General features: G+C 37.7%; 1 protein-coding gene across 3 annotated transcripts in view; it reads left to right on the forward strand.

Moving 5' to 3' along the window:
• Positions 1 to 9,188, forward strand: part of TRPC6 (transient receptor potential cation channel subfamily C member 6) — a 101,537-nt gene extending 92,349 nt beyond the window's left edge. For all 3 annotated transcript variants that reach the window (XM_054056499.1, XM_054056500.1, XM_054056501.1), the window contains 3 exons: positions 3,186 to 3,269; positions 4,923 to 4,998; positions 5,824 to 9,188. In XM_054056499.1, coding sequence (XP_053912474.1) covers positions 3,186 to 3,269; positions 4,923 to 4,998; positions 5,824 to 5,975 — 312 coding nt within the window. In that variant the 3' untranslated portion in view covers positions 5,976 to 9,188. The remainder of the gene's footprint in view (positions 1 to 3,185; positions 3,270 to 4,922; positions 4,999 to 5,823) is intronic.
• The last annotated feature ends 13,418 nt before the right edge of the window (positions 9,189 to 22,606 follow it).

A 22,606-nucleotide genomic window follows, 5' to 3' on the forward strand; every position in this document is an offset into this window, starting at 1 on the left:
CAATGTAACATAAATTTGAAACTGGTAACCAGCATGACAGATTACATTTAAAATACTTATTAAAATACCTATTACATACTTCAAAATACATAATAAAATTAAATTAACTTGTAGTTTATATGTAAACTGATTGGTAAGAGAATCATAAATGATGTCACAGTTGCAGAAAACACTGGATATTCAGAAGGGTTGAGACGCCAGCCACACAGCTGGGACCCAAGCTCACACCATAGAGCAGCTTCGGCCGGGGCATCTTCCCTCTGCCACAGCAGAGGAAGCATACTCTTCCTCTTATTCTACTATTTTATTTCCTAAAATTGTGAATTAGGAAACCAGGAGCTGAAAAAGCAGGATTTTTTTTTCTCTTTTAATGTAGTAATAAGGGTGAGGCCAAATATAGTGTTATTAATTCTAAAATCCTGAAGTATAGTAATTACACATTGTGTAAACTCACTAGCCACTTTTTCTACTATAAATCATACATGTTAGATAAACATGTTTTCTAATATATGTTCAAAGTATTTAAGGTAGCTTTATTCAAGCAAGGAAAAGTAACAATAGCTTGCTCTTTTTATACATCTTTAATTCAATTTCCATCCAAATTCCAGTTAATATGTTAGAGATAAAAATTAATTATTTGTGTATTTATTTATATTTTACTATATATCTTCCAACATTATTTTTGCTTAGTCAAACAGACATACTTTGAATAGATAGGCAATGTTTTTAAAAGCATCTGTATATAAATATCATTAATCTTTGTAAAGAGCGAAAAGAAAATCCAAATTCAGTGTAAACTTTATATTAGTTGTAAATTGATATATTTTACAAAAAAGCATAATCTTTTCTTCAGGAAAAAATACTGAAGTAAAAACCTGCTGTGGTTTTTATCTGTGCCCATGGCAGGGTGGTCGGACTACATGATCTTTAAAGGTCCCTTCCAACGCAAACTATTCCATGATTCTATGAAATGCTAAACAAAATCTGGAAGAATTTAAATTATTTCCTGTTTGCAGTTTCATGAAGACTTATTTGCTTTATTGTTAAAGTGAATATTAAGTTATTTGGAATTCTAGAAAAGTGGAAGACTTCTAAGGAGTAAGCTTTGCAGCAGCTGTGATAACTGAGAATTTTAATTGATGTCCTCATTGCTGGTTAAACAACTGAATCAGGTTCCTCATTCAGCCTTGTCATAGCTATACAATTCCTAACTTTTTTATTTTAGCCTTTGTGTTAGTATCTGCATGTTAGAACGAAACCCCAGTAAAGCTCTCTGCTCAGATACTTATACAATGTTGTAATTGACATCTGGTGAATATTTATCACATATTCTTATTCCTAGTTACATTTATTATCGAAGTCCAACTATTCCCACTAAAATAATTGCATTCTGGACGAAAAAGACTTGCAAGTATTTTAAAATACTATGTGCATTGATGCATCAACACAAGCAGCCGAGAGTCTGCCTCATCTTTTAAAAATCCATAGGCTTAGAAGTTTACTCCTCATCCTGGGATGGATCTTCAGTTCAGTTGCAAGAGAAATGGCCACATGAAGGTTTTAGCCTTCATTAGCATCAGGCATTGTGTTGTGGACTCACTCGATGTGCGACATGCCTGTACAGCTGCATAAGCATCTACCTTTCCCTGCTTTCCTCCCCATCAAACTATATCTCAGCATATTCCACATACTACTTAGTAAGCTTCAAAGTGCTCCATTTTGATCATGTGTAGGTGCTCGATGCATTAAGACGCAAAGATAACCAACACAGAGAACCTCACTCTAAGTGCAAGAGGATCTCACAGGAGAGTTGGGCTTGTTCAACCTGGAGAAGAGAAGGCTTTGAGGAGATCTTATAGTGACCTTCCATTACCTGAAGGGGCTACAAGAAAGCTGGGGAGGGACTTGTAGTGATCTTATCACATGGTTGTAGTGATAAGATGAGGGGAAATGGGTACAGACTGGAGAGGGACAAATTTAGGCTAGGCATTAGGAAGAATTTCTTCACTATGAGAGTGGTGAGGCACTGGAACAGGTTGCCCAGGAAAGCTGTGAATGCCCCATCCCTGGAGGTGTTCAAGGCCAGGTTGGATGGGGCCTTGGGCAGCCTGAGCCAGTGGGACGCGTCCCTGCCCATCACAGGGGCTTTGGAGCTGGATGATCTCTAAGGTCCCTTCCAACCCAAACTATTCTATGATTCTATGATTCTATGATTTGAGGCACTGCAGTAACAGCCCTATGTTTTCAAACAGTAAAAATTTTGTTGGGCCATGTATAATTACAAAGAACTGACTTTTTAGGGACAGTCTCATTTATTCCTCATCCAGATCAATCATGATTTATATTTCACTTTTTTATTATTATTATTTCTTGCACTACACAATTGAACTGGCCTTATTATCAATCTAAAGTAATATTCATTTCTTTGACAGTTGCATTTAAGTTTTGCTGCTGTCTAATCATTCAGCTTGCGTCTCAGATCACCATTTTGTGATGTTTTAGTCCTTCTCAAAGATGTAGATCAGTCATGAAGCCTGCAAATTGTATCCTTGGTGTTCTATTGGGGACTGATGCTCTTTCCATTCAGCATATGTAGTAAAAAAGATGCTACTCAAAAATGCCAGCTGATAATTTTGTGAACCCTGGCATGAACTGCTGAACCAATTACATTCAGCCGTTAGTGCAAGTGAGGGGAGAAGGAAATTCCTTGTGTATTTTGTGTCAGTGGAGGTCACATTAGATGCTGCCACTGGTCCTTTTTCCTTGGCTTCTCCCACACCCTGTCCTGACTCTCCCTCATCCATTGCCTACAAAGCTGTGCACAACCAGTGCTGCCTTCCTCCTGATGTGAATCCCCCTCCTGTGCACCTGAGGCATGAGGGAAAGCCAGCGGGGACATGGCTGCACTGCTCTGATCTCTTGGGTGTTTTCGGAGCAGGTGAAAAGCAGAATAAAGGGTAAAAAAACCTCCCAGTCTTCACTTTCCTACATGTCAGTCTGAAAGAGGTTGGTTCAGCTTTTGAAATTAAATTCTGCACAGGTATGAGGACTTTACCACAGTAATTTAATACTCCCCAAACAGTTAACTTAACAGTTAACGTTCTGTCATACGATATATGTATGAGGTAATTTAACCATATTGTTCTTCTATTTATTTTGTACTATAAATAATGTTTTCATTTCAGCTTGGTCAAAGGAAGCAGTCAAGTATAAGAAGCTCAGATGAAGTCCACTTAAACAGTTTAAACAATCCTCCAAGGCAATACCAGGTATAAAAATGATTTCTTTTTAAATAGAGTCAAGAAGTAACAGGACTGGGAGATCAGACTGACAGCATGAGGATGATTTTGAGTTTCTGTTAAACAACTGGAATCAAGGATAAATATACAAACTTTATACATTAAACAAATGCAAAGATTTAGGTATTTGCAGTACAGTGAGGGTGGGTTTGTCTCCTCTTTGTTTCTTAAATGCTATTCTCATAGTGCACTATTTTAAAGTGCTTGAAAAGTGTTTCCAGTTTTAGAGACAGGCTGAGTCCTCAGCTGCACAGTGTGAATTAAAAAAAATAAGCAAAATCTTGCCATTCCATCTGCTGAAGGAGTTCAGCTTATGGGGCCACACCTCTGTGTTGCAACACCTCAAGCATTGCAAATATCTTTCAGCGTTTATGCTGTCAATACAGTCTGTTTATTCTTTGCCTCCTACACAACCATAATGAGCCTTTGTGCAGTTAAGCATAAAGACACTCAGCATAGTCCATATAAAGCCCAGCTGTTCTGTTCCAGAGACTATTCCTTTCCTTCCTGTAAAAGCAGGTGGAAAGAAACAAGCAAGAGCTGCTTGGGCAGTAGAACAAGATAGTTTGAACACAAAAATGGTATAGAAAGAAGTGTGGAATTAAGTATGCCTTTTTTAATCATAGGAGATTGTCCTGCAAAGGTCTATTCCAAAAACTCTCTGACTCTTTCATAGCTGCTTTCATTATGATTCAGTGGTAGATATTAAGATCACAGTGTCATCCCATAAATATGAGTGTGTGGTGTTGTATTTGAAACATTTGCATATTATTAGAATAAACAGTACAGCTGCTGACCTTGCAAGCACGACTGCAGTGATGGTCTGGAACCACTAATCTGGGATGATTCACCTCACCTCTGGTCAGGTCTATTACCATGGAGACAAAACAGACACATAAATATGTACATGTTTTCTACCTTGTAGTGAAAACCAAAAAGTATTGTCATGGGTTACAGCATATGAAAATATTACAGTCAAAGATAGATCCTGAAAAGTAATTAGATACATTGTTCTTATTAAAGTAATTTGAACTAATGGGAGAATCAGGAGTGGAGTTCATTTTTCCTGGAAAAGCAAAATTTGCATGTGAATTTGCTGGCCTTACTTTTAGCAGACAGCATAGTCGTTCTAATAGTGTGGTTTACTTGATCAGTTTTAGCAATCTGAGATGAACTGCCCTCTTAGGTTTGCTTTTTTTCTTCACATAGGGAGTTAAAGGTGATTGCCACAGATATGGATATTTACGTTAGAAGCGATATGTATTTGGTTAAATGAGTCCCAGGGAGGTGCTTAAGTGAGTTTTAGAATATGAGCCTCATTTTCTCTAACTCTTATTTGTGAAAAGAACTTATCAGATAAAATTGGCAAGCTTAGTGAATGGTAACCTTTGTAAGATTTATTTAATTGTCTAGCTTTCACGTACATATATGTGCAGGATAATAAAGTCTAAAAATCTACTGCAGATGAAGGCAGAGATTTTTACATTATATTTCTTTAAACTGGCAAGTCCTACACTGGAATGTCTGAATACAACAGAAGATAACAGAGCTTGTATGTTGAAATTATAGCAATACTAGAAAGTCCACCTACAAAAACTCTTTTTCTTTCTTTCTTCTTTGCAGAAAATAATGAAGCGTCTCATTAAAAGATATGTACTGAAAGCTCAGATAGATAAGGAAAGTGATGAAGTCAATGAAGGTGAGTATGTTGATAAATTGTATGTTTCTCTCTAATCAGAGAATCAAAACAAATTAATTAAAGTGGTTACATTTACCCCTTGAAAAATATTTCCAAATTACTTAATCTTCTTGGCATGTTTGCGAGTGCAAGGTGGAAAATTAGCATGAAATTGAACTTCAGGAAGAGATGGTAGAATCACAGGTGTGTTTTTCTATCTCTGCTCTCACATCAGAAACCATCACTGGTCTGACAGCTTCTTGGGAAGAGTGTTGCCACTTCTAGTACTGCCTGTGCATTTCCCATAGGCTGGTTTGGGGCACTCCAGTTCTCCCTTGTGTAGCAGAGACATACATGGTGTTACATGTGCTTCAGCCTATTTTTTTTATTTTTTTTTTAATGTGGTTTAGTAGCTGGAAGCAGGCTGAATGCACTTCACAGAAATGTTTTCTTCTGTTTGCACCCCTCTGTTGCTTGAAAACTCTCAGTGCAGCAGGAAAAGGAGAAGACCACTCTCTTATAGACAGCAAGAGGCCTTGTTGCTGGCGGAGAGAACTCAGGCACTCTCGATATGAATGATCTCTCTTCTGTCTAACAGATGATTTAGGTTTTGTTAATTGATGTGATCTCTCACACTTTAGCCTTAAGGTTTGTTTGTTTCCTGAACTGCATCTTCATATTCCTATTCCTATACCTAAGCCACCATTCATCAATGGATCATAGAACATCCACTTTCTCTGCTTCAACAAAGAAATCCAAGAAATCCTTTGATAAGTGTGATGTATTTGGATATGCAGGTTTTCTCCTTTGTTTTTTAATAGTGTGATCTTCTAATGTTTCTTACAGGTGAACTGAAGGAAATTAAACAGGACATCTCAAGTCTCCGGTATGAACTCCTTGAGGAAAAATCTCAGAATTCTGAAGATCTGGCAGAACTTATAAGAAAACTTGGGGAGAAACTGTCAATTGACTCTAAGGAAGAAGAAAGCAAGAGATAACCTAAACAATTAAGAAATGCAACAGAACATTAACAATTCACTTAAAGCCATATTTCTGTTTTTCTCAAGTCTAGCTCACATTTCTACAACACATTCGGAAATTAAATCATTCCAATTCTGCTTTGAAAACCACAGCGGCAAATTCTCTGAGTCTGATAGAGAGGAAATGCCACTTGAGTAAAGGTATTTATTTATTCTTTACCTGCTGAAGAAGAGTTAGTTTTAGATCATTTTAATATTCAATTTACCTCATTTACAATTCCAGTGGAATCTTGCTAAGCCTGGTCATGAAAGATTAAAAGCATAAATTTAAACTTTTCCTACATTAACTGGTTATTTTTGCAAATTTCCTTTTGTAGACATTCTTAACATATATTTTAGTAAAGCAAATTATGAAAATTCCAGGCTTTTACATATTTATATCAAAAGCTATTTAATTTTTCAAAATTTCTCAACTAGCAAAAAAAAAAAAAAAGCAACACTGCCTTTCTTATAAATGTGCAGGATATTAAAGTACTTTGTTTGAACATTTCCTTGAAGAGGTAGATAGCAGAATACTCAGAGCACTGTGTTATACTTTTCCCTACTTATTCTTGTCACCACAGAACTATCCTGAAAGATACCTAGGTTCCAGTGGGAGTTAGTGCATTAAGAAAGAAATATTTTTCACAAAGTTTATTGAAAAGCTGTTACTGAGGCCTGTTGAAAACTTCTTTAATCCAAAATAATTAATCTTTGAAGTCCTCATCTATTCCAGAATTCCCAAGTTCTCTGGCTTTTATGTCCAGAACTACAACCTGCAAACTGCAGGGTAGGGTATTGAATGTAAAACTGGTAACTTGTTTATTTCAGGTGGAAGATACTAAATTGTCAGGTCCAAATCGTCTCTCTGAGTTCTGGAAATGCCACGCGTTGGGGTCCATGTTTCCCCACAGTTAAACTTGTCTAAATTGCCGAATTTTGTTCAGATCGATCGTTAGCAAACAAAAACACGTCGTTCCAAAAGTTCATGAAATGTCATCTATGGATTTGTGTCCTTTGTCCTTTTTTTCCACTGGAGAAAGCTCAGCTGTATTCCCTAGGACTCCTTCAGGGAAGAACGTTCAGTCCATTTCAGTAGCAGCAGCCTTCAACGTTCCCACCCTGCTCTTCTGCAATAAGTCTTCTATGTCTTCTGCTAAGCTGGACAAGAGGTAGCCCATAGTGTGGCTGACTGGTAGCTATGTGGTTGGCCAGCTGATACGTACATGCAGGACAGTCAGCTGGTTTCTGTCTCTCCAGATAGGTACAGGCAAACTTCCATCTAATTCCCCTCTAGGACAAGAGGGATTGGCCTTAAATTGTGCCAGGGGAGGTTCAGATTGGACATTAGGAAATATTTCTTCACCAAAAGGGTTGTCAAGCACTGGCAGAGGCTGCCCAGGGAGGTGGTTGAGTCACCATCCCTAGAGGTATTTAAAAGACAGGTAGATTAAGTGCTTAGGGATATGATTTAGTAGTGGGCAGGTACGGTTGGGCCTGATGATCTCAAAGATCTTTTCTAACCTAGTGATTCTGTGATTCTATGATTCTATGATTCTATGATTTAATTTTTCCCTCAGTTAATACAGTAATTTGGGTTTCTTCTGGCAGTCACCAGCTCTGAGATTGCTAGAGGCATATATTACATTGAGGATCTCTGCTCCTCTTTAAGCTTTGCTGAAATTAGTGAAAGGGCTGTGAAAAAATGTGACAGGAACATTAAGATGTATAATGCACCTGTAAATGCCTTGTATGTTTGGGAAACAAGGCTGAAAATGGCTTGTCAATAATTGCTTTTAAATTAGTTTTGTGAAACTTATACTTTGTGGAATGTATCCAAATGTTTCTGCCTCTCCCTTTTAGGCTAGAGGTTATTTTTTAGAGGGTTGAGGTTATTTTCTAGTTAAATTTACTGACAGTCCTTTTTTATAAAAAATGGTGAAATCACTGTGTAAGTTCTGGGACAAAAAAAAGAGGGTATTAGAGGAGGTTTTGAAACCACGTGGAGACAGGTGGAGATGAGGGAATCTGTCCTACCTGGGGAGCAATAGAAGTTTCTGTGGAGGTCAACCTGCCCCAAAGGCATTTGTCATGGTCTGGGGGAAGTGCTGAGCCTCCTGCTCAGCCCGTTAGTTTAGCCACAATTGGAGGGCATGGGACAATCTGCATCCTATGGGCTTCAGGCACAATGAACTCAGGGTTTAGAACTTTTAAGGCTTCTTCTCTGAGGGAGGAGAGGGAAAGCAAGATTCTCAACGGCAGTAGAAGAGTCTGTATTAAAAAGTCACAGTGTGCTGGCCTGAAAAACTATGAGCTACAGAACAGCCAATTTCATAACTCACCTTTCATCAGGAAAAATCATTACCTTATAATCTGCAGTATTTCCTGCAGTAATCAACAGGAGGGACTACAGACTCTGAGATGGCCTGGTGGCTGCTCTTCAGCAGAAACACTCTGGTTTGTGTCAGCCACCATGTGGAAAACTAAGGCATTTGGGATGGTCCCAAGCTAGAAAGCATCAGGAAGCTAACTTTCACTAGCTTTGAGGTCCTGAATGGTTCTCACACATTTCTTTTGGCCAGGATTGGCCACTAATTTTGAGGTCCTCCTTGAGAATGTTGGGTCTAGTTTTCTGAAGCAATGAGCACTTACTACAGCTCAGTTGAATAACCATTTTAGAGGCCATACTGCTGAAAGCAGATCTTTCACCTTTGACAAGCTCTTCAGAAAATCTGTTTGTCCGAACTTGAGGTAGCAAGGACAGTCTAAGTTTGCTTTCAGTAACCAAAAGTCTTTATAATGTACAATTTAGTCTGCGGTCTAGTGATAGATGATGGTAAAACTTTGGTTTCCATAAACCCAATATAAGGAAATACATAAACACAGTTTAAGATCCAGGTACTTTTAAGGTGAAGATTTTTATTACAGAGGTAAAATGGACACTGTGAATTTGTTTAAGCCCAAATTTTGACTTACCTTAAAACTATAAGATGGTAATGTATATATTGTATTTCATGAAGAAAATACATATGGAGTTTTTTAATTCAATGAAGATATTTTATATGTTGTTACTACTCATGAAACAATTTGTTAAATATATTTGAAGAGGTCTATCGCAAATGTAATGTGACAAGCAATGTAGTATTTAAAATGAGCACAATACCAAATATATTATTCTGATTAAAAAAAAAAATTAAATATACCAGACTCAAAATACCTTTGTGATGCATTTTATGGTCCTTCACTGGGAATCTTTGGCTGCTATTGCTTGCCAGACAGCAGCAAGACAAATACTGTAAAATATTTCTGGTTGTCAGCAACACTAGTACAAAAAAAACATTTTCACAGAAGGAACAAAGGTTTTGTCATACTTGATGAGACTCAAGGTCAAGTGTTGTTGTCTACTGTTGTCTACTGTGACTAACAGTAATTGATACTAGATGTTTCAGAAGAATCCTGTAGTAGGTAACATAATCTACGTCCTACATAGTTCTCCCTCTGATTTCTAATAAGAAAGATTGACATAACTTTGATAAGGAAATGTTTCCAGATTTTTTTTTGTGAATTATTAGGATAATAAGATAGTCTTATTTAATTGTTTCTTTTGAGCTCTGCAATTCACAGTTTCTGCAGCAGCAGTTTTGACATCTCAACCAGATCTACTATGAAGAAATACTGGCTTTTAATATTTATTTCTCTGAATAGCTCTTAAGCTTGAATAATGAGACATGGTGAGTATATTATGTCATCTCTTAAACATTGAGCTCTCTGTTCCTATGAACACATATCACTAAGAAATACAGGAGGTCTTAAACAATTCTGGACAGAAGAAAACGCAGTAAGAAAATCCCCAGATCAACAAAGCTTTGCCAAAGGGTTTCTCTCACTGTTCAGTATGAAAACAAATCATGCCTAGGTATGGGGGAAAAGCATTGTACATTATGGAGAACTGTAAATATTAGGGGCTAGTACTTCACTGGCAATGCAAACCCGAGGTAATCAAGATTTACAGTGACAGGTTCTAAGACCTACGGGACTTCACATATAGATTCAGATGTTCCAGATTAACATCTGCTCACCAACCCAAGCCAATGAATCCCAGTGGTTGTAGAAGTAAAGTCTAAGCTAAAAAAAAATAGCTTTAGCTAGTTTTAGATGCCAGCCATGAAGACTTCTGCATCTGAGCTCTCTTTAGTCAGTGAACAGAAATAGTCAGAGACCTACCATAAGATAGACAACTATCCCAGGTGAGTCATATGGTAGAAGCAACTATTTCTTTCCAGTTCCGCTAAAGAAGCCACTCTAGCTATTACCAGTGTTTACAATGAAGTGTGAGAAGTCCCACCTTGGCAGAAATGAGCACTGCAGTACACTTGAGAGCTATGAACCATCATATATGCCCATCTGCTTGGAAGCACTTAAATCAGTGAGGCCAGTCGTTGAGATGTGCAGGATCTAAGGACTCCAGAGGTACCCAATGCATCCTCCAGATGGATGAGTATGGTTCTTCTTACTTTGTGGCAGCATTACATTTTTCCTTTGTGCATTAGTGTAACTATGGGTCGATATAAATGCAAATACTCATTAAATGCATCTACTCCTGACATGAGAAAAACTATAACTTACTGTGCACTTCGCAACTAAATTCTTGTTTAATAACCAGGAGCTTTAGGATAAAGTTCATATCCCATGTATTAGTACTTTGTGGTGAGCATGTATTTTCAATATTATATCTTTGCAATATACAGTTTGATATTGGCAGTACTTCAGCTATAGCAGCTGTATCATGTAATTTACTAAGAACATGTTCTTCTGACTATAGTGTCCCAAAATGCAGTTTAGTCCAATGAAATCTTGCATTTGCCTCTTAGAGATTTCCCCCAAGCTTAAAATTTGTAGTTGAACATTATCATTAATACATTGTGGACCACATAATGTGCAACTGTACTCATTTACAGAACAGTAGAAATTGTCCTTATGTTGAAAATTGCTCATTTTTCATGTAAATTTTTAATGTGGGTTTTTTTTTAATTCATTAGGAAAATGCTTGGTGTGAATAATATTTCTTATTTCTAAGCACTTATGTTCCTCCTTAAATTTTAATTTGGCCTGTGCAAAATAGAGCTTGTAAATTAAAAACTTCTGTTTCAAAGAAATACTTGTATAATACTGCAGGAGTTCATATCAAAAGAGTAGTTAGGTGAGACTGGTGAGTGTACCTTAATTTCTGTGCACTTAGAAGGCCAGGGGATCCCATACTCCGACTGCTCTTCCCTGGTGCATATGACCTTGAGTAGCTGAAGCTATTTCATTTGTTCTCTTGTTTCCATTGTTGCGAAATCCAGATTTCCTCTTCCCCTTTCTGTTCTTGTCTCCATCCTTAATGTGATAGTGCAGAAGGGATCACAAGGTACAATCTTGCAGTGCTTTCTATGTCAAAGCAACTGTAATATAGTGGCATCTGGTTTTGTTTTAACTTTATCAATGTTCTGTGATTCGACTCCTTAAAACTTTACTCTTTACTCCTTTAAGTGATGGACCTCAAATCAAAGTAATTAAAAAAGTTCAGATCCCATAGTATGCAAAGTGCAATTCAGTGGATAAATATCAATATCAATATTAATATCAATACTTTTACACACTTTTATGTATGAACACTTTTATATCACTTTGATATTTCATTGTGCTTTATAAAAAAGAAATTGTATATTCTGGATTGTATATTCTGGTAGGTTCGCACAGTCTGTCAAAAAGGGCATAAACGAAATGACAACCAGTCCAAATATCTTCTGATTATAGGCAAAACCTGCTCAATCTCAGGAAGTGAACGAATTTCTACAATTAAACTTATTTTCCCACAACTTTTGTCAAGCCAGTTCAACTCTCCATTCCTCAGCTTCTACATTTCTTCTGCAGAGAATTATACTAACTGATGTAAACATGCTTGAATAAGGAGTTTGAGAAATTTATAACAGAGAAAACTTAAGTTCTATCTCAAAAGAGTATCCTTGCTTCCAGAAAATACTGTAATTAACTATACCAGAACTCCAGTAGTGTTTCTTCAGTAGAGAAGAAACACATGATTTCATGAGATTAATGTCTTCACAGCAAAACGCATTGCTCTGGGATTGTGCTTGAGAACTGCAGTTTTAAAAACTGCAGTTAAGACACTTGCTGAGCTTGTCCTGTCTGCAGCCCAGTTACCCAGCTCCCATCTCCTCATGGTAAACTGGGGCTCTGTGGCTAGCTCACGACATACTCACTTTTGAATGGAGAAAAAAAACTGACACAATAAATTGTTTTAAAAAATATACGTCACAAACAAGCCTTTCTGGCAAACAACAAATGAGGTATAATACCAGGTTACTATCAAATCATGTTGATAGTAAAATATTCAAGACTACTTTGGGAGTTTGTGCTAGAGCACATACGATCTCTCCTGAGATGGTGGTTATGTTTTTCGTAAGAAAATTTTTCTGATAGATGGCCTCATGCTTGAATTTCATCATCATCATCATTTGAGAACGCTGTGAATTTCTTCCCTCTGGAGCAGAACTTACCCTTTGCTTTGCACTTTATTTGAGAAAACTAAACTGCCGGATACTGCCACTTCCCTTCAGCAGTGAGGCCTCTGTCCATACATGCAGCCATCGACTGTAGTACAATCAAGAGTGGTAAAGCCAAGCCCTGGCTGGACCAAGAAAGATTTCTCAGTATCATAGTGTAAGGAAATAAAAAGAAAATCATTCCTACAGAGCCTATAGTTTCTCTGCTCTCTGAAGTTTGCCTGTAAACATCCATAGATAACTCGGTGAGTCATACAGGCTCCTCTTCTAGTCTCTGAAAAGACATAGAAGATTCTCAGGCATGATTTTAGATGTCTAAAGTATGCCAGCAAAGCATGTTTTCATAGTATGTCTTTCTCTCCACCGCTTAGGTAAGTCCCATCTACTGTCACAAAACCCTAGCTGTGAATGCCTGTGTGTAGAAGCAAGCACAGAACACCAGCAACTTCTGCTTCAAGATCTTCACTCAACAGAGTTCTATTGCTTGAATGCTGCTTCAGTTATAAATCTTGGCTTAGACTGGAGTTGTACCCTTTGCCCAATCCATTTGTAGTTCAGTAACTTTGGGAAAATGGGAATTCTTTATGTGAGTCACCATTGATATCTGTGTGGAAGTAGTGATCTAACAGGAAGTTACACATAAAATTATGCTGAGTGATCTTCTGTGCTGATGGTTTCACACCTTCAAACAATATATTTTAGTAAGATTCAGACATCTGTATTATTTGCCTCTCTTACAGATTAATCCCCATTACACTTGGCTTTATGCTGTAAAATCCATCACCTGCATTTGATCTAGTAGCTGATCATTCAACCTCAAATTATTCAATAGTTGCATTAAGCAAGCACCAAGATGGTTTCATTTCATGCAGGTAAATTTTCTAGTCACCACCCAAAACTTAATCTGAAAGAGATTGTTTTACGGATAGGATGTGTGTTGATGATCCCAGTGAGATATCCCCACCTCCCTGCCCCAAAAGTGTCTCATAGGATGATGGCATGTCGTCGTCCTCATGAGTTTCCCCAGCAGCTCGATGGGAGAGAAGACAGTTATCCAGAGTTTAGAAGAATTAGAATAATTTTTAACAAATGCTTTCGTTGTCAGACTTACTGACTTATTTCAAATACATATTTCTACCAGTCTATTTTATACAGAGAACAGTTCCCGAGCCACAGGCCTGCAGTCAGTGTACTGCAATAGCTTTTAAAAAATAATCCTAGCTCTTCCATTACTTTATCCAACAGAAGACTTGAAAAATTTTGAAGCAGCCATGGTTACTGTGAAGTTGACATATGCCTCCATCTCCAGTAAATTGTGCCTGCTGAACTTATCCTAACGCTTCCTTTGAAAGTAAATCACTGAGTGTGCCAGTTTATTTTTAGGTTTATTGGTTTACATACTTAGGCAGGAATTCAACTATGATTGAAATAAATATATTTCAAGTTATCATTTTCAATGTCTATAAATTTTACAGCGCTGTCATAGCATAGGCAGCACTAACCAGCCAACAGTTTGTCATACTAAACTTCTTCCATGCGCAATAAATATCATTTCATGCAATGAGAGGTAAAGCCCTCTGTGTACATGCAGACCACAGGATGCATGCCATAAGAAAGATGGTGGATATCCATCTTATTTGGCTACAGTAAAGTCAGGCTGGTCTTTTTGGCAGGTAAATTATTTTTGGGTTCACAGGGCACATGGTAGCAGAGCTGCTACTTCAGACTTTGCAGATCCTAAGTCAAATTATTCCATTCAAGTGACTTCAGTGGCCATATGTAAAGAGTGAATTTGCCTTCCTATGTACTCAGACAGTTTAGATTAACTTTATAATGGGAATGAAAATCACAGAATCACAAAATTCTTTAGTTTGGAGAAGTCCTTTAAGATCATTAAGTCCAACCATTAATCTAATACTGCTAAATTAACCAGTAAATTATGTCTGTAAGAGTTATCAATATGCATGCAGTTCTGTGCAATAAAAGCTTTCGTTGCTTGTCCAAAGTGAATTCAGTCTAATAGCAATAAGCCAGAGAAACAAGTCTTCAAATGCAATCTTAGGTATTTCTCGGTCCAGGTGACTTGGTGGATAGGAAGGAACTAGAGGGAACTATTATAATGAGGCTTGACGTACAATGAAGTCACTGCGGGGCTGTAGATAGGCTCCCAGCAAGGACTATCCTGGAACCTTTAATGACATAGTCCAGTAACGATTGGAAATTCCTTGTCCTAAAAACTGCAGAACAAAACCTAGGGATAGCTTAAATGTAACTGAAATAGTAGTGACTATCGAAGTAAAAGACAGCTTCTAGAAAATTCTGAGGTGTATGATCCACCAGACATCTCAGGAGAGTTAGGCTTATAAATCCTTCTTTGCCAAAATCCATAAGGTTGTGGGCATTCACATACAGAAAACAGGCAAAGAAACCATTGACAACTTATCATCAACTTATATGAGTCACATCAGTTGGGTTTTTTTTAATGCTATGCAAAATAAGTATCATTACTGTCTGAACCAAAAAGAGGATTTGACGTAACCTAGAAGGATATCATATTTTCTCCAGTTTATGAGAATTACATTCCCTCTTGTTAGGCTAGCTTTGTCTACATAAGTCCCACTAAACCATATCTTCTGCTAAATACATTCCTGTGAATGTCATAATTGGGTATGCAAATACATGAAGTGTTATTCTCTTTCTGTTAAAACAAATATTTTAACAATATTATTTCCCAAGTGTATTTCCATGTTCTTTTATCTACTCTTTTCCTAAGTATTTGAAAACAATGATTTCCCACAGTGGTGCCTTGTCTCTGCCATCATAAACTAGTTATACTGTGGCCAGAGGTTTGAATTGACAAGTAGAGCATAGGAAATAGATGTATTGATTCAGTAACCATTATAATATAACCTACTTATCTTTGTGTAGTACATTTATCAAGGTCATGTCTAATTGCTTAAAGTACATCAGTTTTCCAAAAATCTTACTGTGAAAGAAGGGTGAGACACAAAAAACCCACACTTGTCTGAGTAAATTCAATTTGGGAAATCAGAATCACTGTCATTCTTATTTTTTCTTGTTTACAGTATAAAAGGATTTGAGTATTAAAAACAGGCCCGTAGAAGCCCAGTTTCTGCTGGGAGAAGTTATTCTTAGCACTGCAAATGGCTGTAAACAAAAACAATAAATCCCCTTCATCAGGTTGCAGTTCTATAGAATTCAAATCTTATAGCTTCGTTCATATTTTACCTGTACCCTCAGGCTGTGGCAGCAGTGAATGCAATGGATATCCTGGCTGGGCATCAGTGTAAATAAAATCTGTAAGCCCCTGATGGTCTAATAGTTCTCTTTCTATTCCTATACACACGAGCTCTAATTTCCTGGGCATATACATGCAGCCTGCCTGCCAACCATGAGCACAAACCTTAACTGAAACTAAAACTTGCCTCTGGTTCGGATTATTCGGAAGAAGGTGTTAAGAAAATTCCAGGCATGGAGGCTGAGCCCACGCATACCTTCGAAGTAGATTCAAGAGCATTCCCAGCTAAAATGTATGTGGATCTGGCATAGGAATGTGGTGTTTGCCTCGCCTGAGATCGCTGTTGGAATGTGCAGAGTAGAGCACAAATCCATAATTTTACTCCACATGGCTCACTCAGGACAGAGAAATTGGCCTAAAATCCTATAAATCAGATACAACAAGGCTGTATTAGTTATTCAGGTGCAAGAACTCCAGCCATCTAAGGGCAGGAAGGAAACACAGGACATAATAGCACATACGCTTGATACAGGACTATGGCACCACTTTTCTACCCAGGAGAAAAAAAGAATGGCAAAAAGCAGTGTGACTAGAACTGGTGCCTCTGTTGAGGTCTCTCAGGCGCAAGGTGATTGATGGCCCAAACCATAAGAATTCTCAAGTACAGACGTTGTGTTGAACAGTTTATATCCATTTGCAGCGTATTGTTTTGTGTATGACTTCTTAAACAAAAAGCAAAGCATAGTACTGTTGGAGCTGCCTAATTAAAAAAAGCAAACCTATTATTTGAGGTCCAGGTAAACTGCAAGTACAAAGCAAGCCAAACCTGTTTGACTCTGTATCAGTGTAGTAAAGCTTTAAGGACGAAAGTGAGAAAAAGTTCAGTGAACTCAAGACCTGCAATTTTGAAGACACATGCAAAAGCACAATCCACCACACTGGGGCAGTAATTCCCTGTTCTTGCTTAAAGAGCAGGTGGTGGAATAACTGTGCTCAATCCTTCCAAACCCTGCAATCTCATCGTGCTGAGCAGTGCTGGGAAAACACACTGACACACACACACACTTTGTTTTATACATATACTCATATATATATATCTATATTCTACATATGTGTATACAGTATACGTCAATGCACATACACGCTCCCAATTTTCTTATTTGATTTTTGCAGTGCCTTGGACATTCCCATTTAACTTTTCCTGTAAAACAGACTTTCAAGTGAGGCTAAGACTTCATGTAAACAACTCAAAGGCCAGACCAAGTGCTGTGGAAAACCTTTCAGACCTAAAATTATGCATTCCAGTCACATGAGCAGAATGAGGGGCAATGGACACAAGCTGCAAGAGGGTAAATCCAGGTTAGACATTAGAAAATTTACTGTGAAGGTGGTAAGACACTGCGGCAGGTTACCCAGAGAAGTCATGGATACCCCATATCTGGAGGTGTTCAGGGTCGGGTTGGATGAGGCTTTGAGCAACCTGATCTAGTGGAAGATGTCCCTGGCCATGGCAAGACAGCTGATACTAGATAATCTTTGAGGTCTCTTCCAATCCAAACCATTTTATGATTCTGGGATTCTATGAAATGTATTTCTCCAAGAGATATGCTCAAACACGAGAAAAGAGAGACTATACAGAGGTTATGTAGTTATAGTCTTTGGAGATTTTGAAAACATTGACTGAATAAAGCCTTGGGACACCTTGTCAGGGTTGGATCTACTTTGACCAGGAGGCTGCTCCAGATGTCTATTGAGCTTCCTTAAACTCAATTATTCTATAATTCTGTAGCTCTCTGATTATATTATGGATACCTTTATATGCATTTACAAGCCTTGGTTTCCAAAACTTTTATCTGTATTTATGCAAAGCAACTGGACCAGCCACATTCGTAAAGCCTCTGGTTCGTGTTCCAGTAATTGAAGGAATGCAAGAAATCTTCTGAGATTTCAGTATTTCACTTTTTCATTGGTGAGCCTGGGAAATTTATTAATTTTTATGGATGGCTTCTGAGTCTATGATTAATCACTTCCCTCTCATCTAAACACAGTGGTTTTCCAGTTTTGTTTATTTTCTTTTCCCAGCCAAGGAAAATAACCAAGGAACAAGCAGCCAAGCAAAAGCCCCAAGCAGACAAACCAATACAGGCAAAGAAACACACACCCATCCTTACTTGAGAAAGCTGCAGAATATAACATTTTTATGCAGCAGAAAAAGATACTATTCTGACCTGACAGAGCAGAGTTAAAAAGTTGCCTAGAAAACTGTCCAACAGTTCTTTAGAAAGATATATTGATTTTCTGTAGCATCAAAATGAAGCTTTATAAAAGAAGTCACACTTCATCAATAACTCAATATAAAACTTTAAATCCCTGTACTTGAACACCTTTATATCTTGGAGTACACCTGCTGTCATTCCTAAGGCTGACTCTCCACACATGGAATGGGTTGTTCTCAGTCTACTTCAACATATTTTTCATGTTAACCTGTTTGTAGAAACATGACTTCAAATTTTTTTCTCTTGTTTCCTATCCTGCACACTTTTTTTCTCAATAAATCCTTGCTCATCTATGTTTGATGTGGATTTTGGAATAGCTGTTTTGGAATAGCTGACAGTGCTCGTTTGGGGTAGGAGAAGGCACAAGAGAGGGAAGCAGAGAACCCCCTCTGGATTTCCAGCAGAAGGTCAATTGAGTTGGATTTTTTTTTTATTTATTTTAATTGCCATGGATTAGCTTTTAATATATTACAGATAAATATCAGAAATATTTCTTTTCTTTGATCCCAAATGTGTATTGGATTTATTCAGATTTTGTAAAAAGAAGAGAGGACTCTATAATCTTTATTTTCATTATATTTTGTTTTATTAATGCATGTATTTCACAATTCCAACAGCTAGCCAGTGCTGTAGCTTTGCACAGAGCTTATGCTGTATTTTCCTCACTCAACAAGGATGGAGTCAGAGGTTTCTGATAGATGGTCCTGAGTAAACGGCCTCTTAGGACGTATATGAGCTTGGAAAAGGGAGCAGGGAATTTGACCCAGAAGCCCTGGAGTTCAAACACAGCTCAGGGACAGCTCAGGACATGAAAGTAGAAAAATCTGCACTGCCTGGACAGAAGAAAGCACAAGCACCAGTGCCAGCTCTTCGTCCAGCTCTGCACATATGTAGTGGCTCACCCCAATTCTCAGTTGTTCTGGTTTTACAGGAATTGAGCCTGCAGAGACATATGAGAATATAACTCTCAGCCTCATTTTTTTTTGGCTCTCCTGTGTTAGACCTGTCTATTTGCTCCCAATTGTTTCTCATTTCACAATGGTGTAAAGGCTGCCTTGATTTTACCCATAAAAACCAAAACATTCCATCCACCTGTCCAGCTGCCTTGAAGCATCACAGCAAGACACAGCTGTGGCACAACTTGCACAGACTGCAGGATTTGGGGATATAGTTCCTTGGGTCAAGCTGCAGTAAGCGAACACCGAAAACTAAAGCATTGTCAGGGTGCATTTTTGTATTTCTCAGCCCTCCTCAATTCCACATCTGCTAATTGGCTGCCTATTGCCTCATTTATAAATACAAAATCTCATTTTAATGTTCATTGTCTTTGTGACAGATTTATCGATCTGATGTCTAGTTTCTGATTTGGGGGCTGGCGTAACTCCAATGCTGGCAGGGTCAGGGGGGTTGAATTACTTCTGTTGCTGGGTTTTATTCTGCAGAAAAGTGATTAGATGACACATGGCCTTGTGTCTATTTGCTTCCTTCCCTGGCTCTTAAGCCTTGACAAACTGAGGAATGATGTGAATAAACTGACTGCAAGCTGATGCCTGCTGAAACTGTTAGATACCTGGAAAAAACACAGCAATTTATTGCTGCATTCCAATTTAAAACTTCTTTTTTTCATGAATAGTTTTCACTAATTTGCACACTGAGGCTCAGAAAGAACATGGACTTTTCAGAGTTCTAGTTCTTTAGCCAAACAGGTGGCCTTTTGGCAAACTTTGTGAGTTATATTGTCCTTCTTCCAGAAGTTTTTTGTCTAGATGCAGACAAGAAGTTTTTGTGAAATTATGTAAGATCTAAGGAGGACTCAGAAGAACAGAGCAGATACATTTCCCTATTTATGACTGGAAAATTCTTGCTTTTATTTTCTTTTTTTTGTGGAGGACAGGTAGGCAACAATGTTGTCTGAAAGGTCTGCACACCTGCTTTTTATGTCCTGTAGGGAAAGAGGTTGCGCAGAACAAACAAATGATAAAGGATATGTCCTCCCACCAGAAAGAAAATTACAAAATCACTTCACCTGAATTAGTTCTGTCAAATAAATGCTTTAAACATACTTCAGGTAGATCAAGGCATGAATGTTTCATCTCTGCATGTTCTGCACAACATTGGTGCTCAGTAAGAAAACACTAAATTATGTCCTGGCTATAAGCAACAAGACTGTAGCCTCTCAACAAAAAGATAGGGCTGACTTGTGTGTATTTGATGCTAGTGCTTTGTGATCGAGCAAAATAAGGGGCAGTAGAAGGCTTTCGTAGCTGGGGGAGAAGAGATACCTTACTCTTACTCAAAAGAGTAAGCTCTACTTTAAGTTTAGCCCTAGGTATAGTACTGCCATCAGCTTCTATGGTCATTAATGCTTATATGTCTGCCTGATTTCTAGCATCAAAAAGAGCATTTTTTGGATTAGGAATGCATTGGGAAGGAGTCTGTGTCCTTGTTTCCAAACACCAGAGAAGTCCATGGCTGTGGGCATCCACCCAGCACTGTCTGCCCCGGAGTAAAAGTTGCCCCTCTGCACTCTACGTTTGCCAGTCTGGAAGTCCACATCAGTCTTTCTTGCTCTGGACCTATTTATTGCATATAAGGGGAAAAAAATAGTATATTTCATGAGAAAAAGCTGTCACTTACATTCAGTTATAATTTCTTACTACATGACGATTTACTGTACTTTTACATAAAGTTCTTGGAGTCTGACCTCAAAATGCATCAAAGTGACAAACAAAGGATTGGAGTAACAACCTGCCAGTGCTCCAGAAGTACTCAGTGTGTTTTTACCCTGAACACGCATAAAGCAGGATGAGATGTAAGAGAGGAGGTTTTGTATCTCTCTTTTTCATCAGAAGAAAACTTTCTTTTCTCCTCTTGACCAGCACCATTCCTTCTTTTTTCTGTACAGGGAAGGCCAGAAACTTTACTTTTTTGTAAGTAGATTTATAACTACACTACATCAAAGTCCATATCAGGAAAAATCCACTTTTTCCAAGCCTCCTTCTTAACCTTCTCATATTCTCACATTGTTTCTACATATAGAAATATGCATATGCAATAAATATACAATATATTGTGAATACACAACACATTTTGTATAGACTTTCTGAACATATGTATATATAAAAGTTAATTTATGCATAAATACATCTGTATTTGTATAAAGACAATATATAAAATACATACAATTTTATATAAATATACATGCTTGCAGATACGCACATACAAACACACACCTTTAATTTAATCTAATGTAGAATATTAAGGTATAGTAATCTGATCAAAAATCCCTGGAAATTCCTCAAATTTTGCCAATACCAAACCAGCAGAATTTTTACTTCATGGTTAATCCAGAACCAGGAAAAGAAAGCATTTTCTATTTTTGGTGTGATCTAAATGAACTATGAATTCAATCTGCAGTAAGTAAAGGTTTTGGCAAAATTTATCTTACTTCTTAATCCGAAATGTCACCAAGACATTTGGCTTACAGGATTCTGGCACTCCTAAGCCTCAGCTGACATTGCTGGGCAGATTTTATCCATAGTCATGTACTATTAATATAGGTTAAAAATCAAAAACCCAAATTCCTAGCTTCTTTTTTTTTTCCAGTCCATCACTATAAATCACAAATCCTAGGCCAAATTCCAAGAGGAAAATAAATCTCCAGTCAAAATTAATCCCCCCCTCTTTTTTTTTTTCCTGGTTGGAGATGTTATCAAAACCGAGTCCCACAGGATATGAAATGGCTGAAATTGTCAGAAAAAGTGGCATGACCTTTCAAAAACAGACACATCTTCTGTAATCTGGGTGGTAAACAGGTTACACTTTGAGCTCACTGTAAAGGAACCGCTAGACATATTAAGACTGAAAAATCAAGTGAGAGAAGTTTTCTTCTGGTCTGAAACTCAAATTCTGTAATTTCTTAAAATGTCTGTAAAAGTTTCCCCAATCTGCTCCCAATGATGCCAATGGCATCACTTTGCCATGCTGAAAGACATTCTGTAGGTGATCCTCAAAGTTAACAGTGTTTAGGGGAAAAAACATACAGGGAATTAACTCTTCCCACCACGGGGTAAAAAAAGTTTTTATGGATTAAACTACATGCGGTGTTTTTTTATGGAAAAGGTTTCAAAAATTTGTTTTCGAAACAGAAAAAAAACAAAAAGCAGGAAAGGCTGATCTGCTAATATTTGCAAGGAAAGTAGATCAAAGGGAAAGATATACCAGATCTTCAGCTGTTTGAGGGTCTTTCAAATTGCCTGGCAAACACATTATATTCAGTATACCTTTCAAGTACACATGATTTAATAGGACAGCAAAGGCACGAATAAAAAAAAGGCAGAGATGCCCTGGTGATAAGACAGCAGGATACAGAGGAGAGAAAGCTGATTTGGTTCTAACTCTCACACAGACCTCCCACCTCACATTAGGCTGTGTCTGCATTGCAAACTCTTGTCTGTGCAGCTCGGGCTTAGGGTTTTGCTCTAATCCAGCTCAAATAAACATACATTT

The sequence above is a fragment of the Cuculus canorus genome, chromosome 1 (genome assembly GCF_017976375.1).
Source record: "Cuculus canorus isolate bCucCan1 chromosome 1, bCucCan1.pri, whole genome shotgun sequence".
Lineage (NCBI taxonomy): Eukaryota > Metazoa > Chordata > Aves > Cuculiformes > Cuculidae > Cuculus > Cuculus canorus.